The sequence below is a fragment of the Nothobranchius furzeri genome, chromosome 9 (genome assembly GCF_043380555.1).
Source record: "Nothobranchius furzeri strain GRZ-AD chromosome 9, NfurGRZ-RIMD1, whole genome shotgun sequence".
Classification (NCBI taxonomy): Eukaryota; Metazoa; Chordata; class Actinopteri; order Cyprinodontiformes; family Nothobranchiidae; genus Nothobranchius; species Nothobranchius furzeri.
In genome coordinates this window covers 43,765,518-43,786,674 of record NC_091749.1, presented here as the reverse complement: position 1 = coordinate 43,786,674, position 21,157 = coordinate 43,765,518, and the positions used below count along the sequence as shown (strand labels likewise).

At 42.4% G+C, this 21,157-nt stretch overlaps 2 protein-coding genes across 3 annotated transcripts in view; both read right to left on the bottom strand.

Annotated features, from left to right (window-relative positions):
- Nucleotides 1-845: 845 nt before the first annotated feature.
- Nucleotides 846-4,689, bottom strand: rxfp3.3a1 (relaxin family peptide receptor 3.3a1). The gene has a single exon (XM_054732305.2). It carries the CDS (start codon nt 4,120-4,122, stop codon nt 3,136-3,138), a length of 987 nt encoding a protein of 328 aa, XP_054588280.1. The 5' UTR covers nt 4,123-4,689; the 3' UTR covers nt 846-3,135.
- Nucleotides 4,690-4,811: 122 nt separating this feature from the next.
- LOC107381742 (E3 SUMO-protein ligase PIAS1) overlaps nt 4,812-21,157 on the bottom strand; it is an 88,936-nt gene continuing 72,590 nt past the window's right edge. The window contains exons 3-13 of one of the 2 annotated variants that reach the window (XM_015953583.3): nt 18,104-18,188; nt 17,887-18,025; nt 17,643-17,777; nt 16,729-16,834; nt 14,637-14,710; nt 14,180-14,340; nt 13,901-14,037; nt 13,492-13,708; nt 12,843-12,982; nt 11,945-12,009; nt 4,812-8,833 (exon numbers count right to left, since the gene is read on the bottom strand). In XM_015953583.3, coding sequence (XP_015809069.3) covers nt 8,477-8,833; nt 11,945-12,009; nt 12,843-12,982; nt 13,492-13,708; nt 13,901-14,037; nt 14,180-14,340; nt 14,637-14,710; nt 16,729-16,834; nt 17,643-17,777; nt 17,887-18,025; nt 18,104-18,188 — 1,616 coding nt within the window. In that variant the 3' untranslated portion in view covers nt 4,812-8,476. The remainder of the gene's footprint in view (nt 8,834-11,944; nt 12,010-12,842; nt 12,983-13,491; nt 13,709-13,900; nt 14,038-14,179; nt 14,341-14,636; nt 14,711-16,728; nt 16,835-17,642; nt 17,778-17,886; nt 18,026-18,103; nt 18,189-21,157) is intronic. The other variant, XM_015953584.3, reaches the window with a different exon arrangement.

Genomic DNA, 21,157 nt, shown 5'->3' with positions numbered 1-21,157 from the left:
GTGACAGATCATTTGCTGCTGTGGCCCCCAGACTCTGGACCTCTCTCCCCCTGAGCCTGAGATCAGTGGACTCAGTGGTCTCCTTCAAAAAGCAGCTGAAAACTCACTTGATCAAGCTGGCTTTTGTATGACCTTCATCAACCACACTCTCTTCATTCTGCTCTCCCCACCTATTCCACCTTCCTCAGGATCCACTGATTTCCCTCTTTCCTATTCACTCTCTCTCTTTCTTAATATTTTTTCTTTTAAATCCCAATTGCCCATTTTTGCTCATTTAAAATATATTTTTAAACATTTTCTAAATGCTTTTTTAAATTTTTACATTTTTTTTGTTTTTGTGAAGCGCCTCGTGATTTTTATCTTGAGAGGCGCTATAGTATAGACATGATATTTTCTTCTTCTTCTTCTACTGGTAAACAATTGTTGAATGATGGAACTCTAATACTTAGGAACATCTCAGACTGATGGATAGTAGCGATCCTCATGTTAACACACGCCTGACCCTCTTTATTCTACTGAAAGCAGAGGAAATGATCCTGTTTTTCATGTCAGATTTTGTTGGATAAACAAGAGAAAAGTTCATCTGATTTTCTCTGTTTTGAGCACCCGACTTCAAACATGTCAATAAACTTCCAACCAAATCCAAAACTTAATCGTGATGCTAACGTTTAAAAAATTATTTATCTGAGCGAGCACGGAGGTCCTTACTTCTCCGTTCACCTTAAGGTCCGGTCCTACATGGGATTAGCGCTCACAGACCACCCTCCCGTGACTGATGTTCTGAGTTACAGTTCTGACCCGATTAAGGCAGTCTCAGAGTAACGTTAGGCGTGTGTAGAGTGCTGCCTGCTGTTATTTTTAACCATTTTAGCTTACAAATGCTTGACATTTATGCGTTCTCTTGGGCTGACAGTTTTATCCTAAGTGCATCCATGTCTTTGAAGTCTCTTATTGGCCCCTTTTTCACCAAGTAAAACTTTGATCTGCCCCCTCTTTTACATCCAGCAGAACTGGATGTGAGCTAACCATTTAAATATTTGTAAACACAAGTTTTAATATGACAGAGTTTGCATGAGTCTAAAATGTCTTGTAGTTGTTAAAACTAAACTAAAATTATGTTTTTTTTCTGCTGATGAGATGACAGGGGAAGCAGTAAAAGAGATGAGCTCACTTATAGTTTTGCAGATTTTATTGTGAAAATCCATAAAAAATGAAGTCATAGTAAAGCATCACCCTTTGAACAGTTGTTTCTTTGTGCAGTGGTAGAGGTTTGGTGATTAAGGCTCGGTCTGGGGACCTGTTTGACTTTGCTAATGAATCTCTACTCCTCCTGCAGCCTGAGGCTGGGTGCTTTAGAATGCTATGTCTGAGCCCCAGCTGCCCCTTGTTCCTTCAACATTATATACATACATATCTATAGGAGCCATTCATAGAATATACTGACATCATGAGTTTAGATCCCCAACAGCTCTGGATGAAACTCAGCCCCAAACGATGACACAGCCCCCACCGTGCTTTACCGATGACTCAGCTGTTTTACATTGGTAAAAGTTTTTAATAAACTTTTTCTGATGAGCCTTTGTACCAAACCAGACAGATAAATTAGCTTGCATCACATCTATGCTAGAATTGGGCATTTATACAGTTTATCTTATTAAAAAAAACTTTTTTCTTTAATTTCATCATTTTCTTGTCCAATTTCTCATGATTAAAAACTCACCATTGCTCACACCAAGACCCGACATGTCCACGTGAGTCATTATGTTGGTGAAAAATCGTATTTATTCAGTCCAAGTGGAATATAGGGATTTCTCCCAGATTCACCTCAAATATTGGGTTTGTAACATCCTTGACACCAAAACCAGTCCTGAAATAGTTTTGGTGTGTTGTTTGTTTATCTGTAAACACACAACCACTCATAACTTGACTAGAGGGCGGAGTTAGTGGTTTTGATGCTGCATCTTTCAATTGGTGATTTTAGAATTAAAGGCACAAAGACATTTGAAACAAAAACAAAAGGATCACCCTCTGTTTGCTCTATTTGAAGCCTTGAGGCCAGCTCTTTATTCGTTATAGAGACAGACTTTTACTCTACTTGGATTTTCTTGTACATTGGCATTTATAAACTTTTAGCTATGCCTTGTTTTTACTCTGCAGAAATCAATAAAATACATGAATAAATGAAAACCTGTGTTCACAGACTTTTAATTTTATAAATCGTATTAATACATGTATTTGATCTGGGAATTATTTATCTCCAAACTGGTAATAACAATAAAATAGAATCAGAAAACATATAATCAGATTTATTTTGATGCTCTAATTTCAGTGAGCAACAAACATCTCGTGTTTAGGATGTTTTCGTTGATCGGAGGTCAGATCGGGTTTGGGTTTGCGGACTGAAGGATCATGCAGGTATAGGCCTACGTCTGTAACCTGATCAGTCAGCTCCAGTCGTGTCAAACACGAAACAAAACTTAAATTAGAACGAATAACTTGTGAGCTGCAGCTGTGAACCACATTCAGTAGCAGTCTGTGTTGCATGAACTGCGCGTGCATGCGGGTTATTTACTGATGGGGAAGTTCTGATGTCTCATTTTCTTCCTTTCATCTACTGATACTTTAGGAGCATTATGTTATACACACGTGATTATTTATATTAGCACACATTTATTTTGTTTGCTTATTTACAATCATGTACAATTATTCTGTGTTTTGGATCAAAAACTTAGTTTTCTAATTTTCCTCAAGTCATTTTTCAGTTCCTTGCCTGTTTCAGGTTCTTTAAATTCACTTTAAAAAACATTCACAGATGGATGTGGATGTGCGTTTGACCACTCTTGATTAGCCCACGGATACCAAAAGCACACGAACACGAAGGTTAATGTGGTGCGCTTTTACGCACGGCCAGTGGACTGCGCACACCACACACAGAAGGAACGCTGCTCCAAAATTCAATTTTATTACAATTTAACAAAAAATGAACAATCACAAATGGCTCATTATCTCAAAAAGACGACACCACTAACAGACAAAAGCGTGACGCCAGGCTGCGCGCTCTGCCGAGCGCATCCGGCGCGTCTTGGTTACAGTTTGTCCACACATTACGCGCTTCGTTAAACCCTTTCAACCCCATCATCCTCTGTGGATCAGCCCTCTCAGCTTGTCCCTGAACTCCTTCCTCGTGAGGCAGTAGAGGATCGGGTTCAGGCAGCTGTTGGTGTGCGCCAGGCACACGGTGAGCGGGAACACGTACGTGTGGACTACGTAGTAGGCCTTATCCCAGTGCACAAAGTTCAGCTTGACCAGCACGCTCCACAGGGTGATGGCGTGGTTGGGCATCCAGCAGAAGAAGAAGGACAGCATGATGACGGTGATGGACTTGGTGACCTGGGATCTCCGCTTGGGGTTGCTGGTCTTCATGGTCCTCTTGCGGATGAAACGCAGCAGCATAAAGTAACTGATGGAAACGATAGACATCGGCAACACAAACCCTACAACTATTTTCTGTATGTGGTACACGGCCAGCCAGTACTGTCCACCTGGGAACCGCAGCAGACACAGCTTCTCTCCCGTCACGTTGGTGACTGCGGAGAAAATCGACGTCGGCGCGGTGGCCAGAGTCGCAAGTGTCCAAATAATGGCGCAAACCCACTTCGCGGAGCAGGATTGTCGCACTGTTGTGTTCTTCAGAGCGGAAGCGAGGGACCAGTAGCGGGTGACGCTCATGGCAGTGAGGAAGAAGACGCTGGCATACATGTTCATGACGGTGACCGACAGGATGATCTTACACATGGCGTCTCCAAACGGCCAGCTGAAGTCCAGCGCGGTGTCCACGGCCCAGAAGGGCAGAGTCAGCACGAACTGGAAGTCAGTCACGGCCAGGTTCAGCACAAAGAAGTTCACCCTGGACTTCCTCCTCTCCTGTTTGACCCTGATGAAGAACAGAACCAGCACATTACCCACCAGACCCACAGCGCAAACCACGGAATACACCAGGCAGATGAAGAATCTGAGGACCGGACTCCCGTCAGCGGTCACGTCGATGTCCTCCAGGTTGCTGAAGAGGCCTGGTCCGGTTTGAGACCGGTTCCAAAACAAGCTCCCATTGTCCACACTCATACTTCCATCTGTTACTGATGTGTTTCAGTTCAGTTTAAAGCGGAGGGAAGCATCTAATTCGGATCAAGAGGTGGATTTTTCACGTGCAGCATCTCATCCTCCCTGCTTCTGTTCTCCGAGACGCACAATCAGAGCCGCTCCACCCTCCGCTCTCATCCATGGGTGGGGTGAAGCTGTCCAGGGGCGCAAGGTTAAATACCCTCTTGCATGCGCAAAGGAGCGCAACTTCCAGCTCAATTAATAATTAATTAATATTTAATAATAATACATATGTTGTTAACTAAGTTTTCCAAATGCATCCAATCAACACTTAGTAAGACGAGGCGCGCGAGCAGCCGAGAAAACACACACACACACACACACACACACACACACACACACACACACACACACACACACACACACACACACACACACACACACACACACACACACACACACACAGGAGCTGGACAAATCATGTGCGTAACAGCTTTGTTTCCAAACAGGATTCAAAGTTATTTAAATGACTCACTGCTGCCTCCCAGTGTTGGGTTAGGGTATGTTTTACATCCAGGAGAATTTTTGTCTGATTTGGGAATAAATGATTTTAGGTAACAAAATATGCAAAAATTCAAAAATAAAACACATAAAAATAAAGTTCAGAGGATCATAGAAAATTAATAATGATGATAATAAAGGCAGAGAAGTAGCAGAATGCATTTTATTACATCTACTTTTCTACATAAACAAGTAACATTCAATAAGTAAACAATTTTTAATGCATGTAATAAATATTCTTTTCCACTTGGTATATTTGTACAAACTGACGTGGGTCTAAATGTACACCGGCTTTTCCTTTCCCTCAATGAAAAAATCTTTTTTATTTTTCATTTTCTCAGATTAAAACTGTGAAGCTGAACCTGTGAATAAGGCAGTGAGTGCAGATGTCGACTCAACTCCGTCTTGCGTTGTTTGACTTTTGTGGGACTCTTTATTGGCCACAGTCGTTTTTTTTAAATAGTACAGCTTTCATTTCTCTAAAAATATATAAATTATTTTCTTCTCTTGCTCTGAAGTGACACACACACACACACACACACACACACACACACACACACACACACACACACACACAGCCACATCTGGATCTGAACTTCTGAGTTTTCAGAATGAAATTATGTACAAACTTTTCCCTTTTAGGATGATTTAAAAACGACTGGTTGCCCTCCAGGATTAATGTTTGGGGGGTGTCAGACTTGATCTCACACAGATTGGATCCCTGCATGAAGAACACGTTCAGCACGTCATCATTAATCCAGCTGCATGACAGAAGCTGCAGTAAATAAAGCTGTGATCAAATGCTTGCAGCTCCAGTGACCGTCTCCATCAAGCGTCCCAGCACTGGTGGTTAAAAACCAATGAAACCAGCAGAGCAGACTGGTAACACTTCCTGATAAAGGCACAGTTAGGAAAACAGCTATTATGCTTCCTGAAGCTTAAAAAACTACAAAAGAGCCTCCAAAATAAACTCAGCAATGAGATCTGATAAATAATTATAAACATTTTAGCTTCTCTGCTGGGTAAAAGTCACTTTCAGGCTGCTACAGCTTCACCACAGCTAGCTCCATTGTTTGGATCACTTGAAAATCTTGTTTTAAATTTGCTGTTAAAACTACCCAGACTAAAAGATTATCAGCTTTCTGTCAAATGTTGAAGCTAATCAGATTTTTACTTCATGGCCCATGGAGCGTCTCCACAAACTGTGCTGGCTACTCCATTACAGAAACCTGATTGTTTTTACAGGTGCAGCAGGTGTGTTGGATGAAACCGAACCACACCAGGTATCCGGCCTCTCTAAGCACAGCAGTAAAGTGGCGGGTCTCTGTCTGAGCCTGCAAACAAACCGATGCTCCACATACTTAACTATAAACTCAACCATATAAGAACACACAGTGGGACAGAAATCCCACAGTGATGGAGCTCCACCAACCACGGGGGTGAAATCCCATCAGACTACCTGGGAGGTTTGACAGCTGGGATGTCTAAGAAGAGGTTCGCCTTTTCCATTTAAATGTTAATTTCCAACTACATGGATGTCCTGTTTATTTGCAAATTCCACATGTTTTCACGGGAAATCTGAAACGGATCCAGACCTTTTAGCATTAGTGTATTTGTTTAAGCCACATTTAAAAGCGGAAGAGAACATTTTTTTTTGTTTAATAATGCTGAAGAGTGAAAATGCCTCCGTCCAGAGGCAAAAACCTGTTTACCTTCTAATCACAGCATCATTTCTCCTGCTTACCAGTTTTCTTTAGTGGGCTGATGTTTGCTCAGCAGCTGAGGCTGAAGGGATTTGTTCAGGAAGTGATGGATCTGTTTTCAGGGAACTGAACAACCAAACAAACATTCACCTGACCTCCTCACAGACAGGCTCTCACCACTCTCAGAAGATATTCCTCCACCATTTCTGAATCATGCAGATGTTGTAATGAGCCTGAGTTTTGTGCCCTTATCAAGAAGGATTACCAGAGTCTGCTCCCTGGGAGATGCAGTGCCACTTTTCTTTATGGAGCATCAGTTGTGATGCTGGGGAATGATCACTAAATAAAACCTTTTCAGCGACTCAAACCCTCCTCCTCAGCTGCTGAAGCGGGTGTAGCGATACACAAAGACATAAACAGGAGGACACAAAATAAAACAAATTCTGCTCAACACAGAAAACACACAGAAAGTGGGTCCAGCGGACGAGACCCAGTTCCCATGAGAAGAACGGATGAAGAGGAAAAGGGGTCACCCTGCGTCACCTCCCAGTTGTGTGGAGGAACGGGACGAGGGATGCGGGGGCTGCTGTCAGATATGATTAACTAAGGGTTGGGATAATTAGGCTGTAGAGTGCGCTGCCTGTCTCCGGTAACGGGAAGCAGAACATCGAGGAGACGCTGATGACAGCGGACACACAGACGGGTCTGCAGGACGAAGACCCGTTTAGTTCTGGTAAAGACAAACCACCTGAAACGGTGTCCCGCCTTACAGACGTACAATACATTCATAATGGACGCCCTCCGTCTCCAGCAGACAACAGCCACCATGTTGTTCACGCCGACTGTCTCTGAGGGGCTTCTGAACTCCAGACGGGACACGAGTGTTTAAATGTTCTACTTCTGCCTCCTGGGACAGCCGTCCTCTCTACACTGTCCCTCTGAAGGGTGAAGATATTAGTGGCAGGTCAAAACGTCCAGGGCAGAAGACCAGAGACGAGACTTAAGACATTAATTTGATGCTTCTTGAACGAACCCAGAAGCAGGAACATAAACAGGCACTGGTTTAAACGTGGTCACACGCCTGTGGACGCCGCTTCATCAGAAATCCTCTTTAACAGTCAGCTGAGGAGACGAGACATGGAGGAACAGATCCAAGCTGCAGACATGGGCACGACTGAAAACACTGGCTCTCATCGGTACCTGTTATTTGGCTTTGTGCAAAAAAAAAAAAAAAAAAAAAAAAAAAGGGAAGAAAAGGAAAGGAAATTTTTTCCAGCTAAAAGTCTAAATTGGCAAGTATAAATAGTTTTATCCCATAAATGCTGTATGGCGGCAAATTTTTACAGGGAGTGGAAATAAAAAAACACCAGAAATAGTTCATTGTGTCTGCACCCCCCACTGCCATCCACCTGGAGGTCAAAGGGAATGCATAAAGACCTGCTTAAATATAATACATAAGTTAAAACGCTTCATTAAATCATTCAGGTACATTTAAACTGCAAGTTCAGCCTCAGAGACGTTGGTATGAGAGAACAGAAACACCATAACAGCAGAAGAGAAAAGCAGAGAGAACTGACGCAGACTGGATCTGTGTCTTTAGAGACCAGAAGATGGCGACCAGCGTTCATCTGTAAGCTCTGTTAGAGGAGGTCCTCCTCTCGGAAACAGCCATCCAAGCAGCGCAGCAGGCTGAAAATGTCCCGACGTACAAAAGTAAAAGAGGAAAATAGATTTTGTTCTCTATACACGGTGCCACTCCTGGTTTCTGTTTCAGGAAAAAACAAAAGAAGCATCTGACCTTGTGTGTTAGCTCAGGTAGCATCTTGGTCGTTTGTGCAGAGGTGGTACCAGTAAAGAAGTAAAGCAGCTCTGATCTGAGGTCAGTATACATACACCAACACAATGACCACAGCTGTCCCCGTAGAGTGATGTCACTCACTGGTTTAATTAGTGCTCTTGTAAAGGCAGCCTCGTCACTTAGGCTCCGCCCCAATGAGTCTGATGACTTGGTGCCAGTCTGATCTCTGGATCTAGCCTTCAGCCTGCAGCCAGTCTGCTTGGGTGTGTTGCTGCAGTCAAGCTGAGCCCAGAGAGTGTGGACTAGTCTCGGGTCAGTCCAGCGATATGACATCAGGTATCCCGCCACAGATAGCTGCCACCGTCGCTTCAGCGCTGTTCCTGCTGGCTACCACCCCGGGGTGTGTGTGTGAGGAGTGTGAGCCCGTGTGTGAAGATGCGTGTGTGGAGTTAACGTCTCGAAGGCCGCTGGACGACACCAAGCCGCCGCCGGAGCTGCTCACTCCGTTGGTCGGTGCTGTCAGCGAGGCGGCCGAGGAGGCGCCTGATTGGTCGAGGAACAGCTGGGAGGTGGAGGAGGAGGTGGTGTAGGGCAGGAAGTGGTTGAGAAGCAGGTCGTGATCATCGGAGGCTGAGGCAGCTGCTGCCGCTGCCATGACCATGTTGTAATGCTGCAGGAGAGGAACACAGGAGGGTGGTGAGAGGGGCCCAACTCTGCCCTCAGGACCACAAAGGGGTCAAACATCACCTAGACAAGGAGGAGCTGCTTAATTTAGTATAGTTTTACTTTTTAGACAGTTTTTATTTCACACTATGAATCCAGACCAGAAGCACCTTTTCCTGCCTCACAGACTCTATCTGACGCTGATCCGTCTCCTCCAGGCTCGTGGAGGCGGACCTAATGCATTTCCTCTTTATGAGACAAATACTCTACATATAAACATTTCCTATTTAAAGTCATTATTTTTTTGTTTTTGCAAACTAAAGTATTTTTTATTTATTTCACTTTCTGAAACACCTGAATACACATCAGCAGGGGCGGATTTAGGACTGAAGAAGATCCGGGGCTTAACACACACACACACACGCACGCACGCGCGCGCGCACACACACACACACACACACATATGACACGCACTAGTCAACATCATATTTGTCTGGTACCACATAATTTTTAATCTGAAGCTACATATTAAGCATTTTCAGGGCAGAGTATTGTTCCTGTTAGTGTTTAGTGTGAGATGATAGTAAATATTCCCGTTCTTTCTCCATCAACTTTACCTGATAGTAAGCTAACTTTAGGCAAACCAGCAGCACAACAAATATCTTCAAATAAGACTCACAAACCTGAGTCAGCACCAGTCTCATCAAAGCTGGGGTTCTGTCATTGTACTTTTGGTCTAAAAAACGTCCTTATGTCCATCTTCACTCATGCGTTTCAGGCAGAGTGTACAAGAAGCCAGCTGCTGAAGGGCTTCTTCTTCAGTGGTGGAGGCTCAGGCAGGCAGTATACAAACTACTGCCAGCTGCTCCCTCTCTGTTGGACTTTGGTACTGCATGTTACTTCCGCGATTTAGATCCGGGGCTTTCCATGAAACATCCGGGGCTTCAGCCCAAGTAGCCGGGCCTAACGCCGCCCCTGCACATCAGCCACTTTAAAGCTTTGGAGCTTGTAGGCTAAATAAACAGTCATTAGTTCATGAGGGGCTTATTAAAATACATCAGATAGCAATAAATAAAAAAAATAATGTCACATTTTTATGTAACATGTTAAAAAAACATCTTTTATTTAACTTTTTACTAATTTGTGTTTTATGCTAAGCTAAAGTGAAAATAGTACAGCCTGGTCAGGAGAATGACTGGGCTGGTTAACAATGGCTTTATTCACTAATCTAACTCTGGGAAATATGTCAACAGACAAAATCTCAATTTGGGGTGGAATATCCCTTTAAGTAGAATTAGTACAAAATACAACCATTTCCACTTTGTAAACAAATTCTAGTTTTCAATAATCTCAAAATGGAAAACGTCCGGCTCTTGGAGGGTGCAGACGCTTTTCTTCTCTTCTCCTCCATATCTTATCCTCAAGGCCTTTGTCTGTCTGTGTGTGCTGGGCGCACGGCTGCTTCTGCATTTTTTCTGGAAACTGGAAACTGAAATTCACTAAAATGGATCTCATCAGTTGGTCACTCATCGCGGTTGATTAAATTTTTTCAACGATGAGAACGGGAGAAGGGGCTCCCGGATGCCCCTCCGGGACAGACCAGCTGTCTGTGGAGGACTCTGAAAGTGTGTGGATATTCGTGGTGTTGGTGTCGGGTTTTCTGCTGATCGGCATTGGAGGCTACCTGGCTTACTGGAAAATTAACGAGCTGTCGAGGAATAGTGGCCGGATTCCGGAGCTCAGAGATGGATTACACCACGCTGTGAATTCACAGACTCAAATAATTGTCGAGATGAATCGTAAGCTTGGGAATTTGGCCGAGATTCATTCATTGGCACAAAGATGGATGCCATCAAGGATAGAGTGGACGAATCAGCACGGATTGGGATAGTTTAATGTCCATTACTGGGATTTTGAGAGGTTGAGGACCAACAAACTGCAAGACAGAGAGGAAATTATCTCTGTCTGGCCCCAAAACAATTTCTAATCGGAATCTGGCGTCCTTGAGCCTGCAAGGCTCCAACAAAAACTCCCCCCTCAGAAGATATGTGGAATGTGCCGTCGCTATGGCAACTCTACTCTGTCTCCTATCCCAGCCTGGGCGGGACAGCGGGAAGGCCACTGAAACATTCCAGGGTCACTGCAACCCTCCAACCCTCAATGCTCCCCCCCCCCCCCCCGCCTATCCACACTGAGGTGACATGTGCTGCTTATCGTGGCTGCAGGAACTGAAGTGGGGATAGTCCCAACCCACCACCTCACCTAGTGGACACTTGTGTTGTCTGAAGTCTGTTGCATATATGTTTGAGGTGTTTTTTTTTTTTTTGCAGAGCAAAGCTGCCCTCCCTATGGAGGGTAGCTCTGAAGTGCCTTTTTTTCCCCTCCACCTGAACCAACCCTCATGTAAACCCCTCTTATCTCTATTAAGGTAGCGCGACTCAGGTTGCGAATGACCACAGTCACAAATTCTTGTCATGTGTCTTGCCTATGTATGTCTGATCTCTGAATTGTGTGTACTGAAACTCTAATTTCCCTCTGAGGTTAATAAAGTATTTTTGATTTGATTTGATTGAAAACCTGACATATTTACAAATGCAGGTATCCACCTGTGCAGAAGGTTTATTATATTTACAGGCCTAAACATTTGCGTTACCTCATTCCAGTCCAAAAACATCGTGAGGATGAATTTGTTAAAAACCTGAACCATATTTGGAATTCCACTCATGGTGGTCGTATGGGACAGGCAGCAGCAGGAAGCTCTAACGCTGCAGACAGCAGCTGGATATGAAATAGCTTCAGCTAAATGAGAGAATGTTCTTCATATGAGAAAACTTTCATTTGTCAAACGTTTTGCTCTCACGGATCCTTAAATAGCTCGTAAAGCCCCACAAGTGGTGGAGGAGAGAACGATGTGTCCTAGAAGGAGTTTATGGGAAAATCCACCAACCATCAGCTTCAAGAAAATTCCCTTCTAAATTCCTCACTGAGTCTTGGAGGCGATGTTTGTTTACGAGGAACACCAAGACCTGCTCGTGGTTACATGTACAAAAAATGCTGAGGCATTGTTTTATGAGGCTGTGTGGCGTCAGCATTTGGACTAACATCATGAGCTCCATACCTGATGATTGTCTCCTTGGATGAAAGAGAAGAAGTTCAACTCTGGAAATGAAGCACAGGCAGAATCTGTGGTGAACGAATCAGAAGCATGACCGTAAATAACGACACAAACAAGCAGGTTTCATAGGGAATAAAAGATCCTAAAAAGGCAGAAAGAACTGTGAGAAAATAAAAACTAATCATTCATGAGGACAGTTAAGACAGATCTAGTGGTCATAATAAAATGATCAAATGTGTAGAAAATATTCACACAATGAATCAAACATCTAGACGGACTTTTATTTGCTGCTGTTACTCACAGACGTGATGGTGTGTTTATGGATTAATTAACTGCATTGTGCTTGGAGACGTGAGCATTGTAGAACGCTACAACATTCCTTGTGGACTCTTAATGAGATTAAAAAGCAGCTGCAGCAGCGTCCTCAATCAGACATCATGAGCTACGGAATAAAAACACAATTAACCGAGAGCGTCCGTTCGTATTGTAACACGCCTGGGTAGGAAGTTCCCATTTTAAACAGGTACACACACATGCACACACACATCTAATGAATCACAAGTTTTAGATTTTTACATGAACGTGCTGCTGATTGGAAAGGAAATCTAATTTCACTTTTGGATTATGGAGCTGCTGATGTTTCAGCTCCTTCAGCACTAAGGAGGATCCAGGCTGCTCAAGCGAACCTGCTATGTTTTATTGTCGCAGCTGAAATCATCTGTGACATTTTGTTTGAGGGTATAACATTTAAACCAGAGCAATCATCTCAAAAAAGTAAAATCCCAGTCAGTACAATTTGAAATAAGGCAAAAAGTGGAAAAAAGGCCACTTGTTATCATTTTTAGTTACTTTACGTGTAACAATGAGCTTATCGGAGTGAGGATTTATCTGACATAAGTACCTGACAGGTCGTTGGGGGTGTGGTAGTAGGGCCTGTAGTCCTGGATAAGTGGGGGCACCGGGGGCATGTAGCTGGTGTCTATTGTGGGCATGCTGGGGGTGCGGCTCACGGGGGAGGCCTGGTGGTGCAGGTTCAACACACTGAGGGCAGAAACACAGATGGAAGGGTAAAGAATAACCCCACTTCACTTCACGTTGGATCTGCATGCTGCCCCAACAGTCACACTCAGTAGTCATTAAAGTAAAATGAAGCAGCAGATGCTCTTAGTTGTAATAAATTTTAATTTGGTAGAAATGCAGCCGTTAAAGTTGCAGGGAGACCTGGGATCAGTCCTTCAGTAAGACTTGTTAGTAGCTAAAAGTCAAATAATCCTGAGAGATTAGTTTGGATTTTTAAACTTTAATCCTGCTTTCATGTTAAAGCTCAGGAAGTTGGAGATCTATATTCAGTGTTTTAAGTTTTTTTAAATCTCACTCATCTCACCTGAGACAGGCGTTTCTAGGAGCACACACCTGAGAGCTCATATGAAATGTCAAAAGGCTTTTTAATGCATCCAAGAGCCAAACGACTGAATCATTTAACACCAAACACAAGCAGCTAAAACTTCTGACAACAGCAAAGACACAATTAGACTCTGGTGTCATCTCACCCTTTGTTAATGATGGGAGGCGAGGTCGGGGACAGAGATGGGCACGCTCTTTTGATGGGAGGAGGCAGTGGTGGAGGTGGGGGAGCCGGCGAATCTGGCCCTTCTTCATCTGAGGAGCTGTCCAGCGTCAAGTCGATCACTTCCACTTTCCTGCCGTTGCCGTGGCTGGAAGAAGAGGAGCTCCGCTGCTCCGAGCCTTCAGATGTCCGACAGGAGCCTGCAGAGCAGAACTGGTGTCTCATTATGACTTTAAGAGATTTCAGGGTAAGAAAACCAATGCTCAGAGACATCTCCTCCTCTCTGAAATGATCCAAAGATTACAGAAGCAGAATTCACTCAAAAATAATTAGATCAATGCTCCAATAAATCACAGCCGTCTCCCTGTTCATCCCTCACGCCCCTGTCTCACCGTCCAGCCCGTTGTTGTAGGACGCTGAGGAAACTTCCTGCACTTCCTTTTTCGACCTCATGGGGGCCCAGCTGCCATCCTCCTTAAACTGAATCTCATCACAGTCCATGCAGCTGTTGAGGATCTCCACAAAGAGCCTGAGAACAACACAAGCAGGAATTTCACACAGAACCACTGTTCTGAAATGTTAAAGTGTGTGCTGTGAATAACAGAATTAATGAAGACTGACTCCTAAAAAATGTGGGCTTAACAGGACCAGTGCAGAGATGTGTGATTTACCCATCGATGATGAGGTGCTCGTAGGGAGCCTTCTTGTCACAGACAGGACACACCCAGGTGGGCTTCTTCTCATTCATCTGGATGTAAAGCGTGGCATCGAAGCACTGCAGATGGGAGCATGTCAGCGCCCTGCACGGGATCGTCAGCCGCATCTTCCCCAGCTGCACAGCGAGCACACAAACACACGTTCAGGGTACTGGGAGCTGACGCGCAGCGGCAAGGATTATGGGTAAACAGCACTCTTAAATGTCATAAATATGCCAAACCCACATGAAAATGACAAGTGAGGGTGCTTCAGAAAACAGTTTGACAGGCCAACATGTTTGCAGCTATGAGTTATGTGCATGAGGGCATGCTGAGTCCCATGCAAAGTCAAGGAAAAGCTGAAAAGAATGGGCAAACGTGTTTTAGCACGATTGGATGTTAAAAATTCATGAGGAGCAGGGAGGATGATTACCGGGCAGAGCAGGGATACTCGCAGGCTAGTAGTGGCAATCTCACTGTCGGGGTCGGCTGTTAGCTTCTCTTTGACTGCAGGGAACAGATAAAGACACAAACATGTGCATGAGATAGGGAGAAACCTCACAGATGTGCTCGCTAACTCACCGTCAGACCTGGAGCTCATGCGTTTTTCATGAAGGAGCCTAACCTTCCAATATAATAATAGAAACAGTGACCACCTGGCTGAATGCTTTTCAAATATTAATTAGACCTTACCTGAGAGAACATCAACAGAGGAACATCACTTAGGTTGAAGCCTAAATGCCTTAATTTTACTTAGCATTTGTAATAAATCTGGTTCTTCAGCATTAACGTTAAACCTTGTGGGCATAAAAACAAAACTTATTCATGTATCATGATCAGTTTAATCGGTGATCAACCAATCTGAAAACTAAAATTCAGATTTATAGGGGTTCTTGAACTCACCATTGCCAAGCAGCATCAGAAATAAATGTTCCTGCTCCAGCAGAACACGGGTGTTAGGGGAGAGCTCCCACTTTTATTTTTACCTCCAGAATCATCATTTTCAGGTTCCAAAGTAGGAACAACAAGTTTAGGTGTTCTGTTCATCAGGGTTATTTAGAACAAGTTGAACTTGGCCAGAATGGGTTCATCTCTAATTTAAACAAAGAAATGAGTGTACATGTTTAGCTGCTATTAGCTGTTAGCACACCCTGTAAGAAGAAAAACAACACCGAATTTTACCTCCTGAGACCTGTCATCCACATATGTGGACATTAGCTTCTTGCCTTGTAATATTTTATTTATTATTTCCTCTTTTTTTACATTGTCAGCATTTTTACTTTTTTATTAATTAATTGTAATTTGCTCCAAATAAACAGTTTTATGTTTTTTATGTTTTTATGTGAAATAAAAAATTCACACCAATTAACTCCTCAGGTCTCAAGAGGTTAAATGTTTGCAAATAGTTTCCAATTTATATCTATTTACTTTACGGTTGAGCAAAAATAGAAATAAATAAATACTGACCTTAAATGCTATTTTTATTGATTATTTATTAATATTATGGTATGTTTAAATGCAGATTGAATTTTAAACCTGCAAAATAACTATTTGGATCAAGTTGCAAAATAACAGATGCATCATGGGAAATAAAAGAGAATTTTACTGAAGTAGATTACTCTACAGGTGAAGATTATTTGGACTATTTTTCAATGGATGGTTCTCTTTAGACAAGATTACGATCTCTATTTGCTAGATCATCATCATCATCACATCATCATCATAACCATCATCACCATCATCTTCACTACCATCATCATCATAACCATAATCACCATCATCATCACCATCGTCATCATCATCATAACCACCACCATCATCATAATCATCATCTTCATCATTATCATCATCATAACCATAATCACCATCATCATCATAAACATCATCTTCATCATTATCATCATCATAACCATAATCACCATCACCATCATAAACATCATCTTCATCATTATCATCATCATAACCATCATCTCCATCATCATCATAAACATCATCTTCATCATTATCATCATCATAACCATCATCTCCATCATTATCATCATCATCATCTCGATCATCACCATTATCACCATCATAACCACCACCATCATAATCATAACCATTATTCTCATATCACCCAAATGTCAAGATTCAGTCAATTCTGGTGAATTATTGCTCACAGAGAGGAGGCTGCAGTCATGTCAGCCCTCATGTGTGAAACAGCGAACACACTTAACACTTCATCACTGAATATATAAACACTCATTTAACCCTTTAGCTGTCAGGTCAGCTGCTAACTAAAGCTAATGTTAGTCTCTACTTGTTTATAAATCACACACTAAACACATCTGAACAAACAACAGCTCATCTAAGAACATAATAGTGTGAATTTAAGTTATGGACTGTTGTCCAAATTTGTTTGTAAACAAATTTATTGTAATTTAAACCTTTATTTTAGTATAAAAAGTGTTTCCTGTTATCTAATGTTAATATTAAGGCTGTGTGAAACCCATTTAGCCCCAGCAGCATCTGAACAGAGTCCTTACTGAGTGCTCTGGAGTGGTCTGGGTTTCTGATGCCTTTTGCTCGGAGTCTCTGTAATAGCACTGTGGACGACTGCTGCTTCACCAAGTAAACAGCCATGGAGAAGTTCTGTGGACAAACATCGACATAAACCAAATGTAACCATGTGTAATATGATGTTTCACAATCTAGAGCCTACCTGATATTAGCTTCTCCAGTCAAAGCTTTCCTTTTCTCACATTTAGTTTTTACATAAATGTAAAATATAAAAAAAGTTCTAATTATACAAATCTTATGAAACAGACAAAATGATCAAACTTCTCTATTCTCTGCTTACTACTCAACACATTAGCAGTGGTTTCTAGTATAAATGAATGCCTTGCAAGTCGATCTCTGCAGGAAAAAAGCTCTGGCGCTCCTGTTTCAGGAACTAGAAGTGAGCCAGAGCAGAGGAGAGCTTCAGACAGCAGAATTAGGAGTCCTTTTTCCTATTTGCACATCTCGCCTCTGACTGGCTAACAACACAGCTCTAACACTGACTCTGTTTGCTTTGCAACATTTCTATTTTATCTCCACAAACAACAAAAGCCTGTAGAAGTTCTGCCATGTTGTGAAGTTGCTAATGCTAACAGTTAGCTTCTCGTAGCCGACACATGCTCGGCTCTCTCTTGGACACTAAAACAACCACGAGTCAAGGTGGGTGAGTGCATGAATGCTAATTGTCAGCGTGATGTAGACTGGCTTTTATAACCTGAGCGTTTCACCGTGTATTTTCTGTCTTTGGCTAATGAAAAAATAGGAATAGAAGACTATTTTCACGTTTAGCCTGCATGTGACCGATACATTTAAAAAAGAAAAAGTAATAAACGGTTTCTCTTTAAACCTGCTCTTTAAAGAGAACACTTATTCAGAAGCCTCATGGGGCTTCAGCTCCTACCCTTCCAATCTCAGATGTCCACGAGACCACGATGGTGTTGGGGACTGTAGTGGACAATCTGACAAGTGAGGTAATGTTGATGGGCCGACTGGGCCGCTTGGGTTCAACACCGTTTTTGGTTGGAGGGAGATAACCCTGTAGAACATGAACATGAAAGGAAATGTTATTTCTCTCAGATGCTCCAGGAAAACAAAAACAAAAATCTTGTTTGATGTGAGGTGGAGCTGTATCAGACATTCCTCACCGGCAGGTTACATGGCTTCCCGTTGACTTTCACACAGAGATTTGGAGGGAAATGGTCTTCCTGAGGACAGCTCGTCTCTGACAGGCAAAACCGCAACTGGACTTGAACTGAGAAGTCACATTTGGACCCAGAGATGTCCCTTTGAGGACAGAAACACGGTTATAAACACACGTGTCTGATTCACAAACATTCGACAATTTGACAGAACAGCTCTTACATGGAGCTGCTGATCTGCTGGACTTGTTGTGGCGTTAACGCAAAGGCAAAGCATGTCTCCTGAAACCGCTGGCTGTTGTCCGACGCTGCAGAGACACAGACAGAAATGTTCAATAACTTGAATATTACACACCAACAACACATGACAAAGGTTCTGCAACATTCTTACTAACAAAATGTTCATATGAGTCTGTGACAGTAAGAACCAACACATCAGAATCAAAATAACAAGCAGGAAACAAGCATGAACCATAGATTTTCATTCAGAAACCGAAGTATCAATACTATTAGGTAGACCGTAGACTCACTAAAGAGCCCCTGGATGTTCAAAACTAGACCTCACACTGAGGTGGAGATGAAGACGTGCTCTATTTATAGGACCACCCACAGGTGCTGGAAAGCGCCCCCCCCCCCCCCCCCCCCCCCCCAGCCAGGATTACAGGGGGAGAAAGTTCAACAAAGGTTTGCGTTTGAGGTTAAGGAGGAATAAGAAGTTCAACAACAGCAGCTTTTTATTTGCTTTTAGAGGATTTACATTTTTTGGGTTCATATAAAACACTTCCCTCTCCCACAGAAGATGCGGTACCTGAATCACTCACGGTCTTTCTTGTGATTAGTTCAGGTACATTTTGCTTCAACAGCCTCCTTTGTACAATGCTTCCTGGTGGCTAATTTGGGGGAGGTAAAACAAAGAGCGAGCAGCTGTGCTGCACTTGAACGTCTCTGAATAATCACAACACTCTTGGCCTTTGGGAAGGAATGTCTTAAAGAAACAGGAGCGCTTCAGACACTAGCTTCATCAACTAGGTTAGCAGAATGGGACACAAAACCTCGAAGTGTGTATACTATGGGTCCTGCAAGAGTTTTGGAAAAACGTGAAAGTATTTTCCTACAGAAAACCAAAGTGACAGCATCTCAGCCAGAGGGACTCATAGTCTGGCAAACAAACTCCAAACATGGCAAGACTGATTTGTCCAAAGGTGAAAGAAAATATTTCAACATCACTTTTAAAACTCAATAACTTGTTAAATCTTGTTTGGATGATCCAACTGTAAAAAAAAATACAAAAACACTTTTCATGAAAAGATCCTTGGCTGAAATGACTTAGTGAGATCAAACATGGAACTGGTCCATCTTTTGTCCTTTTCAGCTTCAGCTTCGAATAATTTCTGATTTCATTCAAATTCTTTGTATTTATGGGATCAATGGTTATGAAAGTAGGATAAAGTGGTAATAATCTATGACACTGAATAATCCACGTTAATCTGCACTCTGTGGAACACTGTCTGATAAGGTTTTTATTATTTAAAATCTCTGAGGCTTGACAGGTGACTAACCTCTCTGTAGGAAACAGTTTGAGAAGTGAAACCAATAAAATTTTTTACATATGAAAAATGTTTTTCTCCAGCTGGTTAAAACCCACAAAGACTGATGAAAACTTTGGAGTTTGTGTGCTTTCTGTGGCTATATTTTATATTTTGTAACACCAACATTTTTTAGTCCAACCTACGAGAATGTGTTATTATTTTTATTATAATTTGTTATTTGAATTACCAGTGAATGCAGAGGACTGGGCCATATGCAGGTGATTTTCCCCATGCTGAGGGAGGGTGAAGGCTACACTTCCTGTTGATGATTGCTGGGCCAATCGTGTTCTTCCTTTCATCAGACATTTAAAAACATCCCTGCATCACCTCCCACTGTTTATCATTTGTCTGCTGCACATTTAACAGTGTCTCCGTGTTCGTGCATCCTTTGATCTGCAGCCTGAGCTCTGCAGAACAGAACCAGGCACTAGTGTGCTTTCCAACAACAGTCTTTCTCCTCTCGGGCACATAGGTTATAAATAGAAAGTGCTCTCTCACTCTCCCCCTCCGATCACTCTAGAACTCACCCCCTCCCTGGCAGTGGATTTGTTTCTGGTGTATCACTCTGCGTGCGTGCGTGTGGTTGTGTGTGGTTGAAGGAGATACGAGAAGGGTTGATATAAGCTTTGATTGATGTCTTCCTCTTTCTTGGTAACAAACACACCGACTTATTTCACCACACACACACACACACCCACACACACCCTCACACACACACACACATGGCTCATGTAAACAGGGCGTGTCGTGTTTATGTCCTAAAAGTACTGGTATTAGATGTTTTACCAGTTTTAGTCAGAAATATGAACAACTAGGAAACAGCTCAGCAAAAACAGCAGAAACGGGAACACTCTGTCCACCAGCTGCTCAAAAGATCCTTAATGAGACATGTTTGAGTCCCTGTTTACAGGAGAGACATGAAAAACCAAATAGTAAGATGGAAAAAAGTGAAGCACAAGTAAAGTAGAAAATCTGTCATCTGTCTTCGTCCTAGCAATAAAGTGGCAGTTTAGTGTAAATACTGATTTCTGTGAAAGCAGTTGTTTGAATAAAACAAAAACGGTATGGAAAGTTAATTCTGACCAAAGGTTAAACTAGTATTATTTATTAATTTATTTAATTTTTACAAATCTCATCATGCTCTCATTGGCCTCAGGTGATCAGGTGATCATCAGAAGAGCAGAGCCACCAGCATTATAACCAGAGAGGACTTTTCATACTGGGATCATCATCACCATCATCACCAATAAAGTGTTTCCTTTCTGTCTCAGATGTTTATTAGGTAATTGTGATCATGCAAAAGATCTGCTTAAAGTGAAACTGGGCTTCAGATTTTATTTGCTTTGCACCAAGTTATACTTTAAAATGTGAACTACAACCAGGACGTGTTCAGGGAAACTTTAACGAGGCGTAGAGTGGAGTCATTTTCTCATAAATCTCAACACAATCTGACTTACTCATGCATCCTGTGGATTTCACACCAGCAGCTTTTATTTACTGTCCATCACTTCAAGTTTTCCATCTCGCAAAAAGGAATGAAGTTCCTACAAACCTACTCTAAGTGACAAATGAATGACTTAAAGAGGAGGAATGCAATTACTGGTTTCTGCTTAATGTCACTAACTAGAATGAAATGTTTGCACATTAACTTTGATACCCGAGATACTCACAATGAATAAACATTCAAC

Excerpts from the sequence above, each read along its gene's own strand:
- rxfp3.3a1 (XM_054732305.2), bottom strand. The coding sequence starts at position 4,122 with ATGAGTGTGGACAATGGGAGCTTGTTTTGGAACCGGTCTCAAACCGGA.